Source organism: Bidens hawaiensis, unplaced genomic scaffold, assembly GCF_021521415.1.
Source record: "Bidens hawaiensis isolate Kalapana, Puna unplaced genomic scaffold, B.hawaiensis_p1.1 tig00006604_1, whole genome shotgun sequence".
In the NCBI taxonomy this organism is placed as follows: domain Eukaryota; kingdom Viridiplantae; phylum Streptophyta; class Magnoliopsida; order Asterales; family Asteraceae; genus Bidens; species Bidens hawaiensis.
The window spans coordinates 957,509-980,997 of record NW_027491445.1 but is presented as its reverse complement, the minus strand read 5'-3'; the positions used below and the strand labels follow the sequence as shown (position 1 = coordinate 980,997).

The 23,489-nt window shown below is 33.5% G+C and overlaps 1 protein-coding gene across 1 annotated transcript; it reads right to left on the bottom strand.

Annotated features, from left to right (window-relative positions):
• Nucleotides 1-3,690: 3,690 nt before the first annotated feature.
• LOC143633033 (1-deoxy-D-xylulose 5-phosphate reductoisomerase, chloroplastic-like) lies at nucleotides 3,691-10,074 on the bottom strand. The gene is made up of 10 exons (XM_077101410.1): nucleotides 9,990-10,074; nucleotides 9,028-9,188; nucleotides 8,854-8,940; nucleotides 5,536-5,724; nucleotides 5,306-5,455; nucleotides 5,162-5,229; nucleotides 4,368-4,584; nucleotides 4,168-4,289; nucleotides 3,939-4,085; nucleotides 3,691-3,844 (listed from the first exon to the last, which is right to left on the bottom strand). The coding sequence occupies exons 1-10, from the start codon at nucleotides 10,072-10,074 to the stop codon at nucleotides 3,691-3,693; spliced, it is 1,380 nt and encodes a 459-aa protein (XP_076957525.1).
• Between the last annotated feature and the right edge of the window lie 13,415 nt (nucleotides 10,075-23,489).

Sequence of the window (23,489 nt, the reverse complement as noted above, 5' to 3'; positions counted from 1 at the left end):
ATTATCATAAGAAACAAAATCTGCTAAAGAGTATACCGTTGAGGGTTCTTGATCGGAGTTGGAGGATGATTGCCCTTGATCTAAAGATGGAGGGAGCTTTACGTTGTAGTCCTTTAAGTAGGATGGCTTGCTTCGGTTTCTTTTAGGTCGTTCAACAACTTCTAACTTCAGGCCCAATTTCAAATTGCTTATCCATTAGGCTAGGTCTATGGGTTTCTTCATTGGTTTGGTTTTCTTGTTGTGCACTTTCTGATGTTGGGCCAAGTAGAGAAGTTTCCCCAGATGATTGGGTTTCTGTTTGTGGGCCATTAAAAGTGGCCAATTGTGGGCTTGGTGGCATGCCACTATTAATTGGCTCGTAAATGGTGTCTGAAGTGTTTGTTTGAATATTTTTCAAAAGAGTGTGTAGGAGCGATAGTAGGATCATCTACCTAAATTTTTGGCCAAATGAAAATTTCCTCCTCATTTTCTGGAACGTTAATTTTTGTGAAAGGAAAAATGTCCTCCACAAACTTTACGTCCCTTGTGATAACAATTTTCTTGTGTTGAAAATCATAGATTTTGTAACCTTTCGTGCTATAACCCATGAACATTCCAGGTCTCCCCCTCATTTCAAATTTGTCCCCTTTCGTCTACATGCTATGATAATATGTAAGACATCCGAACACCTTTAGGTGCTCATAATTTGGGCTTTGTTGTAAAGCAACTCATAAGGTGTTTTTCCATCGATCACATCGGACGGGAGTCGATTGATGATATGAGTTGCGGTTAAAATACACTCCCCCCAAAATCTAGTAGGAATGTTTGCTTCAAATTTTAAAGCCCTCGCCGTCTTTAAAAGATGACGGTGTTTTCGTTCAGCCACACCATTTTGTTGTGGTGTGTGTGGACATTTGGTTTCTAACAAAATTCCTTCTTTCGTATCAAAATCGAGCATTCTATTGGATGTGAATTCACCCCCCATTATCACATCTTATTCATTTAATATTCTTTTCAAATTGTACTTGAATCATTTTGTGAAAATCAACTAAACGAGTACTAGCTTCATACTTATCTTTGAGAAGAAAGACCCATACGACTCGGCTAAAGTCATCAACTATTGTGAGAAAATAGTTCGCGCTTGTAAAAGAGGGTGTTCGGTATTTTTTCCCCAAATGTCACAGCGCAATAGCTCAAAACATAGTTTTTGTTGTACTATTTGAAAAAGGTAGTCTAGCAAACTTTGCTTTTATGCAAGATCACAAACACCCTTTGGGTTCAAAGAAATGTTTTTAATAAACTCAAAATTAGAAAGTCTAGAAATAGACACATGACCTAGTCTTTTATGCCACGTATCAACCGTTGCCACCATCGCTTGTATTTCTATTCCCTTCATATCCATCTTGTATAGACCTTTGTTGCATTCACCCGCTTCAATCAATGGCCTCGAACTCAAGTCTTGCATGACATAAAAAGTGGGGGAAAATGTCACGGCACATTGTAAGTCATTTGCTATTTTACTAACCGACAATGAGTTGCATTTAAAATCTGGAACGTGTAAAACGTCTTTAATGGTTATTCCGTTTGATAAAGTGTAATCTCCACGACCCTCAACTGGTATCGTCGCACCATCTGGTATAGTGACGGGAAACTCATAATTTCTTTTCGTTATGTTTTTAAGCAGATAACTATCGTAGGTAAAATGCTCGGTAGCACCCGAGTCAATGACCCACTTACCTTCTCGATCAAAATTGCCTACCATGTTAGCAAACAGGGTATCTTCTTCGGTTGCTTCCTTTTTGTTTCCAAAGAACTGTATGAATTGTTGGTATTGTTCATGGTTCAGTCCAATTATAGGACTCATCTTGCTATCAAGATCAGCGGCACTTGATTCTGATGGAATAAACGTTTGAAATGCAGCGGAATCAGTAGTGGATTTCTTAGCGCCGCCGTCTTCCGGCCATGGATTTAGGGTTTGTTTATAGAGTTTTTTTTTTTTTTTTTTTTTTTGGGTAGGATCTTAATCCTGCTCTGATGCCATAATAAATTTCGTTGTGGCAACGTATTGATTCTCCAATATTTCTGAATAATCATCTTTGTTTACATTGTGGAAAATTCAATATATACATAAGAGGGTCAAAGACTAAGGAAAGGAAAGGCTAATAATCATGCCTACGATTATGGAGCCACAAAAGAGAATAATGGTAAATAAGGAGAGAAAATATTCGGGTCCATCAAAAGGGAGTGAAGGTTGATGGTGCATTAATAAAAACTGCTGTTGGTATATATGAAAAGTATGGGCTAAATAGTTGTCTGCCACAATATCCAGAGTAATGAGATGGTTATTATTTATGGTGTTATCTTAGAAGTGATTCTCATTGCTGCTGATCAACAATTAGTACATTATTTTTGTTTATATTATTTGTAAATTAGTTACTCAATAGGCCAGTGCACTAAATCATCATCATCATCGTACTCAGTAAATCCCACCGATAGCATAGCTATGGTAGGGTCTGAGGAGGGTAAGATGTAGACAGACTTACCTCTACCCTGTAGGAATAGAGAGGCTGCTTCCGGTGAAACCCCCGGCTCGATAGTAGTTTTGCATCAAGCCTTGGACATAAGGCGCATAACACTCAACCACCGGGACACCGGCCGATTGGTGCGTGTACCCTTGTCTTTTGGCTATCAATGCCACCACATAATGTCTGATTAACCTTCCGCCACTTTTACCGTTATTTTCACAAAATTAGTAAAATAACGTCAAAATTAGTGCAGTTTCACTTTTGTCTACCCAAGGGTTCACTTAGGCCAGTGCACTAAGAAGGAGATAAAAATGAAAGTTTACCGAGTCTCCTGCAATTTGATAAATGCTTGCAGGTGTGGTGATGGGAATATTCTTGGAAACCCTTGCAAGATTGGAAATACTTAATTAGAGCACCATATTATGAACTGTTCAAAGTGCATACACACTGAAATTTGTGTGCTAAAATCCAAACGTCATATTGTAAAAAATTAAAGTAGATTTAAAAATATAGTTAATTTTAGAGTTTTAAGGTGGTCCTAAACTAAAATTTCATTGAAAAAGGACATGCACATGTTAAAAGTTATATACTTTTTCTAATGATTTTAGAGATGCATATAAAATTCACTCATTATTTTCGGTAGTAAAATCCATAGCAAAAACATGTTGTTTTTTGTAGTTGTGAATCCTCTTTAACATCATCAGATCACGCTCTGGTCACTCTCTGTCGCTTTATAGCGCCAACCAATCATGAGGTTGGTAATTATATTTATTTAGCTATAATTTTTTTTAATAATATTAATTAATTGTTAACTTAAGGTACTATCTCGATGAGAGAATTAGTTTATTTTTAAAGATTAAATAGTTACTTATGTGTCCAGATTCGAACCGAACATTTTGTCAATTGCGTTGATAGACAAGCACACACAAAAATCTCTTGATTGAAGAAGGCAATTCCTTTGGTCCGCCACCAACACCAGCTAAGTTAAATGAACATTGTAATATTGTAAGAACACACAAGTTTGGAAATGAGAAAGACTCGATGTACATGGTGATCACCCCGGGGAATGACACATGGGATTGACCCCTCACAACTTGGAAAGACAAAACATTATCCAACACTTTCATACAACCGATTGGGCAAAGGCCCATTCGGTAACTTATGTCAAATATTGAACGAATTTCATTTATAGAACGGCTGATGACGTCAAGCTGGCTGCATAGTCTCGGGCCCACAGGTCGTAGTGAATAATTTCTTCGAGTGACGGTGTTGCCACCAATTCAGCTTGATGCTTCTCGCATGTTAGCTCAACTACTTTAAATATGTCCAAGTACGAAATCCTGGATCAACATCGGTTAAACAAAGTTAGCAGTAATTAACGACTAATAGTTCAAGATAACTATTGGATGTTATTGGATAAAAACATATATATACTTTTCTTCGATGAACAACTCAACGGCTTTCTCATTAGCAGCACTAATAACTCCGGTCATTGAACCGCCAGCTCGCCCTGCAGCATAACACAAATCCATTGACGGGTATTTCTGTCTATCGGGATCCTTGAATTGCAACGATCCATACCTACATCCCAATTGTTAAAAGCGTAGTTACTATTTGTCGTGAAGTCGAATATGTTGTTACAAATGATTCATTGATTACGTACTTTGCAAGATCAAGACGAGGCCATGTCACCTCAGAGCATGGTACTCTATCAGGCCACGAAAGCGTGTAAAGAAGAGGAATACGCATGTCGGGCAAACCTAATTGAGCCAGGACTGATGAGTCCTGCGAGTTAAAAGTTACAACATAAAATGATTTGTTACGAGCCCCCAATTAAACAAAAGGGTGAGATTAAATCTTAACCTGTGTCTCAATCATGGAGTGTATGATAGATTCGCGGTGAAGAAGGATTTCAATGTGATCATAGTCTAAACCATAGAGATAATGAGCTTCAATAACTTCAAGACCCTTGTTGAAAAGTGTAGCCGAATCGACTGTAACCTTCTTCCCCAGGGTCCAGATCGGATGCTTTAATGCATCGGCTGCTTTAACGTTTTTTAGTTCCTCAACCGGCAAATCTCTTTGTAACAAAAGAACAACCCCAAGTTAATTTGCCTTGTAGTTAACAAAATAGATTAATGGGAGCTTATGTGTTCATGGTTCGGGTTGAAACAGGAAACCGTACTCCAATATATTGATTTGGTTTTCTACTTGAAACGGGTTGAGAAAAGCTGAATCGGAGCATACAATTTTGGGATATGCAACATTATGTGCCTGTTAAGTTTTAACTATTTTAAGCAGCCGTTCAAAAAAAAAAAAAAAAACTATTTTAAGTTGAAATATTCACAATATTGAGCTTTGCTTAAAAATACAATATAAGGAGTATATCTTTTATGTTTTATTTGTTGGAACATTTTCGAATGGTTATTTTTATCGCATTTTTTGAACTTTTATTATAAAATCTCAATAAGCTTAAACCCTGAAACAAAGCGAAGCCAAATCGTTAATAATGGTTCAGTTCGGTTTCAATTCTCAGTTGTTTGGTTTTGAGTTATAAATATCAAAACTATTTACTAACACTTTAACCTAAAAACTATATGGCGCTAGTCATGAACACACATATGCGGTTAAGCTAATAACTAAAGGAGCAAACGTACCTAAAAGCCCCTCCAGACGCGGTTAATATTATACGCCTTAGTGCACCTTCAGGCAATCCTTGAATACACTGAAAAACAATACAGCATTGTTAACTTGTTATGTCTTTTAGATTTGATAATCGATCACACATGCATTTGTATTACCTGGAATATAGCCGAATGTTCAGAATCGGCCGGAAGAATCTTTACATTATTTTTATGTGCAAGTGGAAGCACAAATGGACCGCCAGCAATTAGAGTTTCTTTGTTAGCTAAGGCTATGGTTTTCCCTGCTTCAATGGCAGCCACCGTAGGCTACGAAACACACACGAATAAACTTCAATGATCGTTTGATTATCGGCTGGTTTCGAAAAAGAATGTAAGAATTAATATACCTTCAAACCAGCGCAACCAACTATGCCAGAGACTAGAGTGGCAGCATCTGGGTGGCGGGCAACCTCAACCGCGCCTTGCTCCCCGGTAACAATCTCAGGCTTGTAATCAGCATCAGCCAGAGCTTCTTTGAGTTCACCAACTAAGGATTCGTTCCTAATAGAAATTAACTCAGGTTTGAATGCTTTTGCCTACAAGATGAAACAAGGAAATGGTTTGATATTTGACAAACAGTTGAAATATATAACGTTATAACTTAAAAGTTTGCATAATAAAACAATACTTAAAACGTTTCTATACATTTGTGACGTATAGTGCAATATTAATGATAAAAACTAGGTTCTATAGAGGGCTGATGGTATTGACACTCATATATCTTATGATAAGAACATATAGTTAAAAGATGTCTAGTCGGTTGGAAGAACACGTGCGATACGGCTGCATGTAAATTGTCAACGTGAATTCGATCGTTATTGGGTAACTCTCTGTAACAAAACCCAAAAAACTTATTTTTCGTTGATACCAAATACACACAAAAAATGTTAAATAAACCAAGGCGAATCAACGTGAGTTCCTTCGATATCGGCTTAAGACACCGAAAGTAAACCAAAAAATAAATTCCTCAACAATCAAATACAACAAAGTAACATATTTAAAAAATATAGATCACGGGAAAAATGTGTGTTGCGAACCGAGGCGAGTTTTCCTGAATCGACAGTGTCGTCAATAAATAATAAAAATAAGCGTGTGTTTCGTTGGCAAACCGACGTGAATTCTTTCAATATTGACTTAAGGCACCGAAAGTAAATGACAAAATAAAACACCCAAATATAACAAATTAACATATTTTAGAAAACAAAAAACAATAAACGTTAGAAAAAATCACGAGTTACAACAGCAAACCGATACGAATTTAACCGGAATCAACTAAGACGACAATAAATAAAAAACAAAATGCTATGACCAAGAAAAATGTGTTAAATAAAACAACAAATAATAAAAATAAAAATATGTCGTCTAAAAAATTTGGCCCAACCATGTGCCACAAAGACAAAGTGAACCAATCAGGCAATCAGGTGACTTGGGCATCAACTTTTAAAATTTGTTAGTATCTATAGAAATGCATTTATACCATTTTATTTTATTTTTAAGATTCAGTAGTGTTTCTTTTCCCTTTCCCAATAACTTGTGTTCTATTTTTACACTAGCTTAGATCCCGTGTTATACACAGACAAAAAATATATAAAACTTTATATATATATGTGTGTGTGTTTGTGCGCGCACGTGTATGTATGTTATATACATTTTAACGAATTGTAAATGTCAGATAATTTAGCATTATTATTATTATAAGGTATCACATTGTTATTTTAGTTAAAAGAACCCAATATACAAAGACAAACAGAGAAAAATAACAATTTAAAACATAATTCTACGTTATGTCACATATTTCTAACTTATACCATTAAACAAAAAGACATATTAGTTAAAACTTTATCATCTACTGAAGTCATATGTTGTAAACTATAAAGCGTAAACATGTATATGTTGTAACATAAGTTATGTGTTATAAAACTATTTTTATTGAAATTATAAAATATTTAAGTACATAACATAAAAATGCTAAAAATATGAATATAACAATGAGATATATTTATATTTTTTATTAAACCACGCATTTAATAAAACAACAATATAATCCAAAACTCGTGACTTAAACTGCCATTTAAATTCAAACATCCAGTCTAAACGTTCATAAATCCAAAAAAAATAAAATAGCAAAGTCTCAAAATTTTTCAAAATAACAATGAAAACAATTAATTGTCTTAGTACTCAATAAATGGTGATTATAACAATTTATTTTGAAACTTTCTTCAACTTAGGAGTTAATGTTTAAAATTAATGTTAAAAGTAACATGTGAAAATTATATAAATGGAGAATTAATGAGTTGGAAGCCTATGTGGACATGCTAGTTGAATGTCATGTGGAAACCTTATATTGCTTTAATAGTATAGTAAGATAAGATTATTATAAGGTATCACATTGTTATTTTAATTAAAATAACCCAACATACAAAGACAAATATATAAAAATATCAATTTAAAACATAACTCTAAGTTATACCACATATTTCTAACTTATACCTTGAAACAAAAAAGACATATTAGTTAAACTTCATCACTACTAAAGTCATATGTTGTAAATTATGAAGCGTAAACATGTATATGCTGTAACATAAGTTGTGTGTTATAATAACTATTTTTATTGAAATTATAAAACATTTAAGTACACAACATAAAAAATGCTAAAAATATGAATATAGCAATGAGATATATTTATATTTTTTTATTAAACCGCGCGTTTAATAAAACAACAATATAATCCGAACCTTGTGACTTAAACTATCATTTAAATCCAAACATCCAATCCAAAAGTTCATAAATGATTTCCCAAAATCCAAAAAAGATAAAATAACAAAGTCTCAAAATTAAAAAAAATATAACAATGAAAACAATTATTTATCTTAGTACTTAATAAATGATGATTGCAACAATTTATTTTGAAACTTTCTTCAACTTAAGAGTTAATATTTAAAATTAATATTCAAATTCACATGTGAAAATTATATAAATAGAGAATTGATGAGTTGGAAGTCTATGTAGACATGATAGTTGAATGTCATATGAAAACCTTGTATTGTTTTAATAATATAGTAAGATTCTTAAATTGTTTAAACATACCATTATAATCAATGGTTGATTAATGTGTTTTAAAATGGTGTAGTTGTAGGAAATATAGGTTTTTCAATATAGACCTAAGTTTAATCCTCACTCACAGCATTTTGGGGAATGGGTTTGGTGGCTCAATAAAGAAAGACTGGGATCCTTGTAATCTCCAGTTAGATCCTAAGAGCGTCCGGTTTTTACCATCACTAGGTATTCGGACGGTGTGTTTTCACCGGAACTGGAGATAACTTGGAGGCGTTTAAGGGCTCCGTACGGCTGGGTTGGGCCAGCTGGCGGTGACCTTTTGTCTTTTGGTCATCCCGTACGGAGTACCTAAACATTCTATGTTTGTTGGCCGTTCAAAAAAATATATAATTTTTTTTTACAATACTATAATATTCAAACTAAAAATAGTTAGTTTTGATTTTACCGTATAACTCTTCTAAAGAATTATTAACTATATAAAAGTAATTTGATTTTAAAAGTATTATAACTATGAATTCAACGGGGTTGTTTTCTATGTTAATTCCAATCTTATATTCATGCATCTCAATTTTAACCATTTGAATGTTGTGATCAACGTTCAAAATCACCTGTTCAGCAAGAAGAGAGACGTTTGAACCGCAAGCAAGTGCCACAACCCGAAACTTATCTGCGTGTTCAGCGATAATAGAGAGCGTCTGCAACTCAAAAAAGTCGAAATCAAAGCCAAAAAACCTTTAATCAAATGCATTTAAAACACCCGTCAAGTGTTTGATAAAATTCACCTGAGTCCCAATTGAACCAGTAGACCCAACAATTGCAACAGGTTTTTGGCCCTCCCAACAACCGTTCTTTGTCCCAGGGTCAACAAGCGCGGTCCCGGGCCACGCTGGTGTTATCGTAGGCGTCGCTGAACACCGAATCATGTTTCTCTTCACATAAGACCCTAGCATAAATCCCAAACACATAATTATATTTAACATTGCCAAACTATATAAACTTTTAGGCAATTCAACAGAAACAACCTATCTTTCAAGAAAGAGTGAAGCACACGACACCGAGTGCGGATGAGAGCTAGCCGTGAGTTACAACGAAATTTATTTTTTTGTACTATATAGAATTTTTCTTTCGTTTTTTTCCATTTTTGTTTTTGGTTATAGGTGGTCCGCCATTCCAAAAGACGGAGCTCGTTTGAATTTTCTACGATCCGATATTTGAAATGATAGATCCTATGAAAAAAAACCGGTTATATCAAATTAAGGATGTACTTGTCTAAAAAGAACAATTCAAGATTTGCTATTTGAAATGATAGATCCTAAAAATTTCAAACTACTTTCGTTCATGTCACCAAACAATAGTTAATCAATCAATCAATCAGTTTAAATGGCGGTAGGATATGTCATTCAAATAGCGAATCACTCAAAATCCAAAAGCAAAAGTTATCTCTATCAAAAACCTTTTGCTCTCTTCTTTTCTTCCTATTTGAAAAAGAATTGGTACTATACATAATATTTTTAAAAAAGTTTTATTGATGTTAATCTCGTATTCATGGTTTATTTTTATTGAATATGTAATTCTTTTTAAATAAAAATGATTGATTGTATTAATCATTAAATACACTATGAGTGAGACCATAAAAGGTTGCGTGCGTGAGACGTCACGACCATAGCACATGCCTTAACTGATAGGGCATGTTTGATTGTTTGCTAAAGCGTATACACTTCGTTAGATTATATTGATCACATACCTTGGAGCTTGAAAACACCGGTTTGTGATTTGCATGTATCGGAGAAATTGATGAGCTTGGTTTGTGCCAGAAAACTTGAAGCCATTTCTATTGAATTTCAGTAGCAGGGGGAAGCACAAGCACGTAAGCCGTTGAATACTAAAGTTTGAATTTATAGACATTTTGGTGGGAGATTAATTGATTGGTGTTCGTTCGATTAATTTGTGATAATAATAATATTATTAATAATTTAAAATCCATAGACTCGAACACCCACTCATGTTACCATCAAAATGAAACTCTTGATCTTTCTAGAAGTTTTATCAAAAGGAAAAAAAGGAATTTATATCAGCCATATTTAATTTATGGCTATGCCGATTTAAAACTAATGATATGGATCCGGATGTTATTTTCACTTCCAAAAATAAATAGAACATGTGGCATCCAAAGAGTACACTTGTTGGGTCATGTGTGAAATCTAATCCACCTCCTCAAAGCCGGGGTAGACGTTGTAATGATTTTAAAAATGTACTCATTCTTTTATTTAAGCTTGAAGTTATTAGATTTAAATATAGTAATACTAGCTTTTAGCCCGCATGTTACGCGGGTTGCTTTAATCTTTTTATTTTTTAATTTATTGTGAATATCTTAGTTTAGTTTGTCTTTTTATATGTTTGTATGGAGTTGTTAATGTTTCAGTTATGTGAAACTTATACATTTTGTAATGGATTACATCAAATGTGCTTTCATGTGTCTACAGTTTAATGTGGTGGATATGAATTTATGAAATATATTATGTTTATTTAGTTGGAGTTAAAGTTTAGTTCATTTGTTTTATTTGTATTTTTAAAGAGTTGTTAGGTTTGGTTGATGATAATGAATGTATATATTGTTTAATGTAATAATAGCTAGTGTATGAAAAAGTATTCACAAGTACATGTTTCTTCGCAGACATAATCAAAAGCAAATTAATGAGGATCTATTTGTAATTTCTTACATCCCACCACACTTTCCAACTTTCTTCTCCTTTGGTATCAATTCCTTCCTGAGTAAAGCAGCCCAAGGCAAACCAAACTTTCATTATAATAAATAAATCATTCAATTTGTTAAATTTTCATTAAAAAATTGTATTTGTAAGACAAAAGCAACTGATTCTGTTGTTTTACGTATGTCATATATAATCACATAAATACATATCATATATCATGTTTACGCCATTCTACTTTCCCATAAATTTTTAAATTGTAAATATTCTCTCTTATATAAATTAGAACTGTAGGCATGTTGCTAATGTCATTTAATACACAACAACAAAAATTTTGAATGACCGACGAATAAAGTCTGGCTATCTGGGTAACCAAAGGCAAAAGATGATCCCATGCGCCCGTGATCACAAACATCGCCTGGCAGCCCAAGCCTACCGTTTCCTGTTTCGGGGAAAACCCTTGGAGGTACACCAATTGGGATCGGATTCAAACTTGAGACCTTACAGGAAAACAGCCAATTTGTCCAATTCCAAGCTCAAACTATTGCAATTAAGATCAGCCATGAATCAAAATACAAAGGTGTTCATGTTTCTCGGCCCGAATCTTGGCTTGGTAAGTCTTCCGTCCAACTCCTCTACATTTCTTCCATCTTGTAAAGCCCAATTCTATCAAACAAAATGCATAGCTTAACTTTTAGAAGATTAAAATGAAATGTATTTTGTTTGACCTGGTAGAATTCATACTCGTATGTGTGATAGATAACTAATAAAAGTCATAAACATCAACGCACCAAATACAATCGGCATCCAAGAATCAGTCTTCATATATGGAATTTAGTCTCAGTCATGGGTCAAAACTATACATGAAACAGGTCAAACCTTCTAAATCAATTTACTAAACAAATAGATTGTTAATACGACTATATATGTTCACTCAAACAAACAGTTGGCTGTTAGGACTCAAACTTTAAGGTTAATTAGTTAACATAGTTAAAAGGAAAAGAATAGTAGGTTATATTTAATGTAAATTATAAAACACAATACGCATAATTAATTCTCACTAAATACATATATTAAACATATCAAAATACAAAATGGAGAGATTCATACCTCAATATTCATATGCAAGCGGATGTCTTTAAACGCCTCGCCAAACCTGACCCGAATTGACCCAACCCGATTTGTTTTGATGTGACATGTTTGAGCCGACCCAACCAATTTGCGACTGCCAAGTTTTAGAGACTTTTATGATGGAAACATCAATATTAGATTGTCATCTGGCAAAGGGTCAAGTAATGGTGGCTTTGATTGGAATAATGGTATAAAAATCCATTTCGGATTTTATATGTGCCAGTTTCAAATCTTTCAAACTTAAAAAAGGTTTCATGCAGTTTAATTTACCTGTAGATAACTTATAACATCATCTATCTTTATTGAATTATGTATGATCATACTAAACACTTCATTAACTATTAAGACAACTTAAAAGTACTATAATTATCTCAAATTACTAACCTCAACAAAGTAGTTGACATGAACAACATCATATATGTTCGGTTGTTCTCAATCTGTGCAAAATCTTCACATATAAGCATCCCTGAAACAAAACCATCATTCCAGATAAAAATTCAATAAAGATCTTCAAAATCTATTCAACGCAATCAGTTAACAATTCAATCTCAAAACTTGTATATAATGCATACAATACAACATTTAACACAATCTGAATCAGAAATTAGAAAATAAACACAACTGAATCCAACTAAAATCTAATTCCTAATTCCTCGTCATTTCATAACTGAATTACAAAACCAAAACCATCAACGAATTTTGGTCAACATATATCGAGTGAAAAGGGACCAATTTCGAGATCAGGACGAAGATCGAGACCAACCCAAAGTAAAGTAAAGATTTCATAAGATTAGCACTAATGTAACATTTGTCCAGATTCAACATCAGTGAACAGAAAAACATTAAGATCATGTGGCATACACATACTTTTATAGAAATTCACAGATGCTATATGATTAACAGCGTATAACCTTAGAAAACAGAATTCAAAATAAAAAATCTTTAATCATTATTGAACATCAACAATAGAATGCAAAGATCAGAAGATAAATAAATTAATGTGAGACCACATATTTGGAATGATGAATATGGTTTACCTTCAAAAGATTGAAAGAGGATTGTATGCTAGCGAATTAGTACGCTTCCTCCCAAGGCGGTTTCCTAGCAAAAGCTTCTCACATTTGTGATCATCATCTTCAACTGCTTGGCTGCAAACATCATCTCATGTTCATATTTTTTTATTATATAACATTGCCAACAAATCAAGGGACAATCTCATACACTCACCTGTCCTTTTACACATGTTCTAATTACTTTAAACATCTTTTGAGTTCAAATCAGATCTTACCCCACCAAGATACAACTCAGATTTATGAGGTTCCCTTGGATTAAACCGATCATCACAGCCTTTATACAAATTTATAAAATAACACCGCAAGGACTACCTATCATCACAGCCTTTACAAAACCACCTACGGATATTCAATCATTTCATAACTAAAGCTAAATCCTGCAACAAAATAGAAAGCAGAACAACAATAAAAAAGGGTTAAGACCCGTTCAGTTCGGGTTTGACCAGGTTAAAACCATTTCAATTCAGTTTTGACCAGGTTGAAACTGGTTCGGTTCGGGTTTGACCGGTGCTTAAGTCAATCAAAAACTTGAAATTAGGCTTCAACAAAAAACTAAAAAAATATGAACCTGCTGTGTTTCAGTGTTTCAGGTTGAAGGCCAAGCTGACGAGTCTCCTCAACCTTTATGAAGAAAGGTTGCCTAAGTATATCAAATTTTAAATAAATCCAAGAGCCAATAATGATAGCGCTATACTATAACCAAAGTAATAAAATACATATCCCTGTGTGTATGGTTTAGATAAATGTATAATGACTGTGTTTTACTATTTTATTGAACCATAACCAAAAGATGTTCATTAACATATCAATGAATAGTGTCCGTATAAGTTAACTATAAAACCACAACAAATAGTGATGCTCAGTGATTAATTATACTTGTAAGTTTTCCATTCCATAACAGTACAAACACAATTTTCAAACCAAAGCCTCAAAATATAACTAAATCATTATTACATATAACTAACAGTATAATTAATATAAGAACATCACACAAAATCCACATCAGGCAGTAATCTTATTTAATCAATAAACAATCATAACCCTAGCATGACATCCAAACCTCGAAAAATGGACTCTTAACAATAATTCAACTTTCCATTTGACTCGATCAACAAAAAACTAAATCATACAGCATATTCAGACACGGAATTATAAACACATTGAAAACAATCAAGTAAATCTAAAAGACCCTGGACTCATATGTCACCAATTCTCAGCAAAATTCACAAATTAGCACATGAATTAGAAAACAACAAACCATATGGTTTGATCACAGGCTTAATGGTTACTATACCATCAACATCAGGTCCTCAAACAACCACCATTATCATTCACCCTAGGATTATAAACTGTAATATAACACAATGAATATAAGATTCAATCAATCGATATCGTGAATATAAGATTCAATCAATAGATACATCATACCTGAACAAAGGAGTAAAAGATCGAAGTAGTAGAAACTGAAACTGAAATCAAAATACCAACAAAAATAAGTATGTGCTTTTCCACATCTCTTGACTGAATTCAAAAATTGAGATGATTGAAGTGATAAAAGCTGCAATATAATGAACCAGAAAAGATCCTACACCAAGCTGATAAAGATAGAAAATAATGTGAGCACAAACAATTGTAACAGACACCAAATGCTATTAATTAATTTTATATCAACAATGGTTTACATCATTTAAAAAAACATGTATCAACAGCCTAATTTCTACCAATGATGGTCTGGTCGTCGTACAGTCAACACAATAATAATATAATTATATGTAAAATTATGTAAGCATATGAATGATAAATAGATACAAATCATAATAATTATAATAGAATTATGTAAAAGTAGTTACAACATAGACAACTCACAATAAAAAAACACTTATTAACTTAACTATGGCCCTAGCTATAAAACTATTAAACATATATACTGAAATTAAAAGCGTGCAACGTATATAATTCAATACCATGAAAGCTAATTGCATCAACACAAACAGTGCACGAACACAAAATCATGGATGCTTCAATTATATTAGGCATAAATCTGATATTAGATGGTATAACCTTATACACACAATCATAATAAACTAACTTTTAATTGTCAATAGTCAACTTTGCATAAAAATCAATATTGGTTTTCAACTTAACGCAAAATATGAATTATCAAAACTCACAAGGTCATACTATGTGTGGATTTGTAGCAACCTTCATTCCTTAGTCAGACTTTACTGTTGAACAACACAACTGTGAATTCTAAACAGTTTAAATAAGTACAGAGAAAGCTAATTAACTTTAAAAACAAAATTGATAGGAATAGGGATTAAAGTGTGATAATGGTGGAAATAAGGAATAAATATTCGACTCATATAACTATACTATGGATTTGTCAAACAAACAAACCCTAGACATTAGAGAGGGGATTACCTGTACCTGCCGAGAAGAAGTTCCGGGTAACAGAGTGTTGGAAGGGAGGCGAGGTTGAAGAAGATTATCGTGTGAAAAGGATGGCTGGAGAACAGATAATAGAGTATTAGGGTTTAGAGTGTAAACCATGGTGAATGAAACGGGTTATTTGATATCCGGGTTATGAGGATCCGGACGGGAAAACCCATGACCCGTGAATTTTATAAGGGTAAATTAACAAGAGCTCTCTATTTAGAAATCAAGTAATATGGTGGCTTTAGAAAATAGGGGGAGCGACGTAAGAGCGATACGTCAGATTTTATGGTAGACAATTATATAGATTGTTAGATATTACACTGTCATATTAGAATATATTGTACTAGCTTTTGAGTATTACACGGGATATATTTATCAAACGATAAAAATAAATAAGGTCCGTTATTCAATTGTGATTCTCAAAATACTTATGAATTAATTTAATGTAGACTTAAAGGAAAAACAAACGGGTTAACAAAAATTACTAAAATAGCATGGTTTTGGAAACGCGGGTATGAATTTGCAAAAAATTTAAAAAATGTGTTAAAGTTGTGTAGTTGGTCAAACTTCATGTATGAAAATGACACTATGTTATAGAATCCGTTGTATGTTATAACCCGCTTGACAAAATGATTTTAACCCATGACCCATGGATAGCTAGAATGAATGAAATGAGAGATTAGAAATTAGGAGAAATGTGGGATTGACACCTTAATATTGTAAGATAAGATTACACTGGTTAAATAAATATAATGTTACACCTATAACCTATTAATAAAAAAATTATGTTTTTAAAAAATGTGTGAGTTACATGAGTTAAATAAACATTCGGTGTTGCACGGACTTTCACTCTGTATACATCTAAAACTCACTTATTTTATTAGACAAGAAAATAATGAATACTCAATTGATTCAATCTAATATGAACATTTGAATATCCGATTTTTAGATAATCTGGGTTCAGTTTCGAATTCGGATCTTTTTTACACCCCTAGGTATAATATCCACCAACCTAAAATCAACTTAATATTACCTAGTTCAATTGATATGTAGCTAGTTGAATTAGAACTCAAAGTACTAACCTTTTTTCTTTGAACATAGTTTGGAAACTCAAACTAGTAACTAATTTTTAAATAGTTAATAGCTTTAGGAACCGAGTATTACTATAGATCATTTGTATTCTTCATACATAAGTATATTTGCATATGATTGTGTTTGAACATATATTTGTAATGCTCTAAATTGGTGTATTATATTTAATAATATAATATTAAAGGCCTCGTTTGTAGTGTGTTTACATAGATTCCTTTTTACAATTATGAAAACTGGACTAAACTGTAATCGAGAAAATGTTGAATTATGGACGAAAAGTATAAATATAAAGTTTAGGTCAAAACTTAACTTTTGATACTTGTGAAGTGATTATGGTTAACTTGAAATTTAATAAAAGTTTGGATAATATCTCAATTGTTGAGTCGATTCCACTCAGTAATAAACCAAAGTAAAAATCAATTGTGCTTATCTGTGGGCTCCAGAAGAACAACCAACAATCCAATGACAAGAAAAACTGGCACTTAAAATCAGTTTCTAGCATTCCTCTAATAGTAAGTAATTAGAATCACTTTGGATTCGTTTGGTAAGATACAATCCAAATTAAGATATTCAATACTTGCCATGGCATTTGGTAGGTTAGGTTCTGAGCCTATGATTATTAAAACTTGTTAGAATTCATTATGTTCAACACCAAGATGAAATCAAAGAATTACTAAAATGGTGGTGTTCTTTGGTGGGATTTAACCTAAATTTCTTTTATGGAAATCAGGAACATAATCAGTTAGAAATTATAATGATGTATATGTAAGCTAATTAAAGGATTAGACATTAGTGTTCCTGGTAAGAACTAACCTAATATGGCTCAAAAGGCGATTTTGCATAAAATGATGCTTTAATCACCACTAATTAATTGAGAATAAACTAAAACGCTATTAAAAATGTGTTTGAATCAGCATATGTATTCAAGTGTGAAAATGATGATTATTTTATGAAATCATGTTTGAATCAAGTTGTATGCTATAATTTGGGTTGAAATAATGAGTCAAGAGATCCAAAAACTCATTTCTTGTTAACGAGATGTATATCTACTATATAATTAAAACAATAACTTTTACTATATATAATATACATTCTTAAAATTTCTTAAAATTTCTTGCAAACAAATTAATTCAAAATTATATTAAATCACATTCAACTTAATTATATTTAACATATTCTAATATACTATATTATTAATAATATATGTGTTCCTTAATGAGTTGCGGTTAGGGATGTTCAAAAAAATCCGGATCCGAAACCGAACCAGAAATATCCGAATTATCAGAAATTTCGGATATCCAAGAAATCGGATATCCAAAAACTGGATAATCCGAATTTTCGGATTCGGATGTCTATTTCTAAAAGAATCAGATAATCGGATTATCTGATATAAGGAAATTAAAAAATAAAAATAATTAATAAATATTATAAGTTACAACTTAGTTTTAGGGTTTCCCTTCCCATTATAAATGTTTAATTGTTGACGAACTAATTTTGGATTTTTTCTTAGAATTTGTTCTGGATTTTTGGTTGTTTGAATTTGTTCGTTAATTTCTTGAATGTGTTTTTGATCTCAATGTTGGAAACTTGGAAAATTGAACACATGTTTAGTTTTAAAATATGCATAAAAAAATCCTTTTTGTTTTTTTATGATTCGGATTATCCATTTCAATAACCGAATCCATATCCAAAATTTCGGATACGGATTCGGTTATCAGTATTCACTATCCCAACTTTTCGGATACCCGATTTTCGGATATCCGAAAACCGGATAATCCGGTCTTGAACCCTAGTTGCAGTTTTTCTTTTCAAAGTTTCATGATAGTTATTTTTTATCTTGGTTTTATTTCGGTTTTTTTGTTTTATTTCGGTTTTAGTTTTTATAAATTTGTTTCATTTTGGTTCAATTTTTTTTAGTTTTGTTTTAGGTGTGCTTAACTTTATTCAGTTTTTCGTTTTGGTTTTTACTTTTTTTTTGTTTTTGGTTCAGTTTCAAATTTATCGGTTTTAGTTTTTCAGTTTCATTTCGGTTTTTGTTTTAGTTTTATTTAGGTTTTCGATTTTGATTTTGCGTTAGTTTTTTTCAATTCTGTTTCATTTCAATTTGTAGTTAGTTTGTTTGGTGTTTGGTTTTGATGCCTACTGAAAAATGAAAGAATATGAAGGATTCACAAATTAAGTGAAAGGTTCACAAAAGTTTCAATTTTCAAGTGGCTTGAAGTCATTGAAGATTTATATTTTTTTTATCTTCATAATCAGTAATAATAAATTCGCATTTGGTAGAAAGGATTTCAAAAGCTAAAAACGTTGTATGTGTTACCCTTCATTTTTCTTCTTAGTTTTCAAGTGTGTTATTTCAATTTCATTTATGAAAATGGGTAATTTAGAAATGTTTCAATTTGCTTTGGCTCGGGTCAAAATGGGTTATTCTAAAAGGATATCAGTTTAGTTCTTGTCAACGAGTCAATATAAAAAGGTATTGATTTCGTTCAGGTTTCAACGAGTCTTTTAAAAGCGTATCGATTTGGTTCGGGACATACCAGGTCAATTTTAGAAGATATCGATTTTGTTCAGGTTAAAATGGGTCATTCTCAAAACATAACGATTCGGTTCTGGTCAAAACATGTCATTTTAAAAAGGTTTCGATTTAGTTCTCGTTCTTAAATGCGCTTTGAACGTGCTTCACAGTTTATTAGGGTACAAGACTTTTCATATGAAATGTAAAAACAATCTTTATACTCAGTTAGTCACAATGCTTGTTAAATTGGTGTATGAATGCTTATGTTATCAGCTTTGTTCCTGGTCCAGGAAGAAAAGAAGCTCCAATCTTTCTTGGATGCTTATCAGGAATCTTTCTTTTGCTTTCAAGACTAGTGTTAGTGAAGTTTGTTTGTTTTCTGTTAATATTATTTTTTTAAAGTTAATAAAGTTTATATTTTAAAGTTTTAAATTTTCTTCGTAAACATTCTACTATGTAAAGTCATTCTTTGTAAGTTTATTATGTGTTTTAATACCTTGTTTGCGTATGAATATAAATTGCAATTATAAATCATGTTGTTGTTGAAGTATCAAGTGTGTAGAGAGAACAAGATAATTAAAAGTGCATACTACTTCATTAATCTTAACCAGCTTTAAATAGCCATCAAGTTACAACGGATTAAACAAACTAACTGCTAACAAATAGGAAATTAACAAAAAATAAGGAAGACTAGGAAATATTCAAAAAACTAACAACCCAGTCCATAAGACTAGGCTTATTCTTAAACAGAAAAACTAAATTAGTCCAAAAATAATGCAACGGCTCTATCTTGCAGACGTGGACACCATTAACAATCCAACAAATCCTCCCCTTAAACAAGAACTCTTCAGGCATCTTGTTTAACCATGTACATGCCCATAGCTTCTCGGATCTCTCTGAATGTTTCTTCCTTGACAGGCTTAGTCATACCATTTGCAATTTGCTGTTTTGTACCACAGTATTCCAACTGAAGCGCCTCCTTTTCAACCAACTCTCTTAAATAGTGATAACGAACGTCTATGTGCTTGGTTCTTCTATGCATGACCGGGTTCTTTGAAAGCTTAATAGTAGATGTATTATCACACCGAATAGTTACCATGCCTGTAGCTTCGCCCATTTCCTTGAGTAATCCTTTCATCCACACACAATAACACGCACACAAGCTTGCAGCCACGTATTCAGCCTCTGTTGTGGATAAAGTGACGATTTCCTATTTTCTAGAACACCAGCAAACTGCAACACTGCTAAACAGACACACGTACCCAGATGTACTCCTTCTATCATCACTATCTCTTGCATAATTGCTATCCGTGTATACCTTCAGCCCATCCTTCTTCAATTTATCATACCTTAAACCAAAATCGTATGTACCAATTACATACCTTAGGATTCTCTTTGCAGCCATTAGATGATCCTCCCTTGGCTTTCCCATAAATCTTGAAACAAGACTTACCACGTACATGATATCCGGTCTTGTGACCGTTAAATACATCAAGCTTCCAACAAGACTTTTATACCATGATTCATCAACCTCCTCCCCTAAACCAGACTTGGTTAGAACAAATCCGGGTACCATTGGAACATGAACCGGATTTGCATCTTCTAGCCCAAACCTCTTTACAATTTCTTTTGCATAACGTTCTTGGCTCAAGACAATTGCTTCTTCCGTTTGACTTACTTGCACCCCCAAAAAATATTTCATTTTTCCCAAATCCGTCATATCAAATTCCTTATTCATTGATTCCTTGAACTCCATACATACCATCTTATCACTACCTGCATAAATCAAATCGTCTATATACAAACTAACCATCAAAACTTTATTGTTTAACCTTTTAGTGAATAAAGTATGATCATAGCTACTTTTCTTGAACCCTTCCTTCTTAAAGTAGGCTTCAATTCTATGATACCAGGCTCTCGGAGCCTACTTCAAACCATTCAAGGCCTTCTTTAACTTGTATACTTTCTCTTCTTCACCTTTCTTCACAAATCCCTCTGGTTAATGAACATACACCACCTCCTTTAAATCTCCAAGTAAAAATGCACTTTTTACATCGAGTTGATAAACAATCCAGTCTCTTTTAGCCGCCACAGCTAGGAACAACCTGATGGTATCCCACTTAGCCAAAGGTGCAAACACCTCACCATAATCAATTCCCTCCTTTTGTGCATACCCCTTTACGACTAACCTTGCTTTATATTTTTGACTTCTCCTTTCTCATTTAACTTTGTCTTGAACACCCACTTAACCCCAATTGGTTTCACATCAGCTTCAGCCTTTACCAATTCCCATGTGTTGTTTCTTTCTATAGCCTCTATCTCCACCTTCATTCCCTTTATCCACTTATCTTCATTAGCATCTTCTTCATAATTAGTGGGGTCTTCAATGGTGCTAATCATTATCATTAAATCATCTTCTGCATAGTTGGTATGATAGTCTTTTAACCAACTTGGTGCCTTCTTAATTCTGCCCGATCTCACTGCAGGGGCAGATTCGTCATTTTCGCTTTCATTAGACTCTTCTTCCTATGACAATTATTCATCTTGAGGTTCCGTTTCATTTGGTGATGCTTCTTCACTTTCACTTTCTTCATTTTCATTCATAGAAACTTCTCCAGTTGGCTTCACTATTTCCTCTTCTTCAATGATCAGCTCCTCCTTATCTTCCTTTCTTAGTTTCCAATCCCACTTCCCTTCTTCATCAAACATAACATCTCGGCTAATTACAATTTTCTTGGTCTTGGGATCATAAAGCCGATAGGCCTTTGATTCAGAACTTACACCAAGGAATATGCACTTATGGCTCTTATGCACTTATGGCTCTTGGTCATCCAACTTGGTTCTCATCTGTCTTGGTACATGGGCATAACCAATGCACCCAAAAACTTTAAAGTAATCAACATTTGGCTTTCTTCCTGTCCATAGTTCTTCAGGTACTCTTTTGTCAAGACTTCTACTAATACACCTTTTAAGAACATGACAAGCCCAAGACACGGCTTCGGCCCAAAAATGCTTAGACATCTCTTTTTCAGATAAGAGACACCTAACCATATTCATAAGTGTTCGATTTCGCCGCTCGGCCACCCCATTTTGTTGGGGTGTATAGGCAGCCATTAATTGCCTTTTAATCCCTTCTTCTTCACAAAATAATTTAAACTCTTGAGACATAAATTCTCACCCTCTATCACTTCTTAAACACTTAATGTTATTTCCCATTTCCGTTTCAACTTCCATTTTGAATTTTCTAAACCTATCAAATGCTTCCCCTTTTGTCCCCAAAATATATACCCATGTTTCTAGTGAAATCATCAACAAAGACCAAAACATACCTCTTGTTGCTTAAGGAATTCGGCTTGACAGGCCCACAAATATCGGTATGCACCAGCTCCAATCTTTCTGAGGCATGCCATTTGCTTTTCTTGGGTATCTCTACTCGGTCTTGTTTCCCTAGGGAACACACTTCACATACCCGTGTCTTCTTAGCTACCTTCAAAAGTCCATTAACCATGCCATTAAACTGCATAATTCTTAAGGCCTTATGACTAACATGAGCAAACCTCCTATGCCACAAATCTTCACCCACAGTAGCTTGCATGCAAGTAGCCAAGTCACCTGTATTGAAAAAGATCGGAAACATCCTGTTCTTTGTCATTATGGATGTCATAAACAGCCCTCTCACCGGATGATAAGCTTTTGCCTTGCCTTATTGAAAAAGAAAAGTTACCCCTTTCTATTGTAGCTGCCCCACACTCAGAAGGCTTGCAGTTAGCTCTGGAGCGTAATATACCATACTTACGACCTGAAATATTCCATCAACTTGTAGTTTCACGTCTCCTACCCCTTGTACTTCCAACCTCTTATCATTCCCCAACTTTACCGAGTCGGAGAATGCTTCAAGGTTTGAGAACCATGTCTTGTTTCCCGTCATGTGGTTTGAGCAAGCCGAATCAAGAAACCAAATCTTCTCTTTACCGCTTCTCAAAGGTTCCGGCTCAGCCATTAATACATTCACTTCATGTTCAAACTTCTCAATATCTATCTCTGCCATCAGATTCAGTTCTTCGTTTTCGTCAAATTCTGCATAATTCACGGTTTTCTCTTCCAATGGGCACTCGTATTGAAAGTGTCCCAACTTGTGACACCTATAACATTCCACAACATTCTTATCAAACGATCCCTGACCTTTTCCTCTTCCTCGTCCCCGACCCCTACCTCCTGAAGTTTCCTGTTCAACCCTAAGTGCTTGATCTTCTGTCAATCTTTTCATCAATTTTTGTTCATGAACA

What these genes read in the sequence shown, in the direction of transcription:
- LOC143633033 (XM_077101410.1), bottom strand. Translation starts at nt 10,074, where the DNA reads ATGGCTTCAAGTTTTCTGGCACAAACCAAGCTCATCAATTTCTCCGAT. An exon ending in TCTCTCTTCTTGCTGAACAG is followed by an intron (nt 5,725 to 8,853) that starts GTGATTTTGAAC and finishes TTCATCTTGTAG; the next exon opens with GCAAAAGCATTCAAACCTGA. An exon ending in CCTCGTCTTGATCTTGCAAA is followed by an intron (nt 4,086 to 4,167) that starts GTACGTAATCAA and finishes ATTGGGATGTAG; the next exon opens with GTATGGATCGTTGCAATTCA.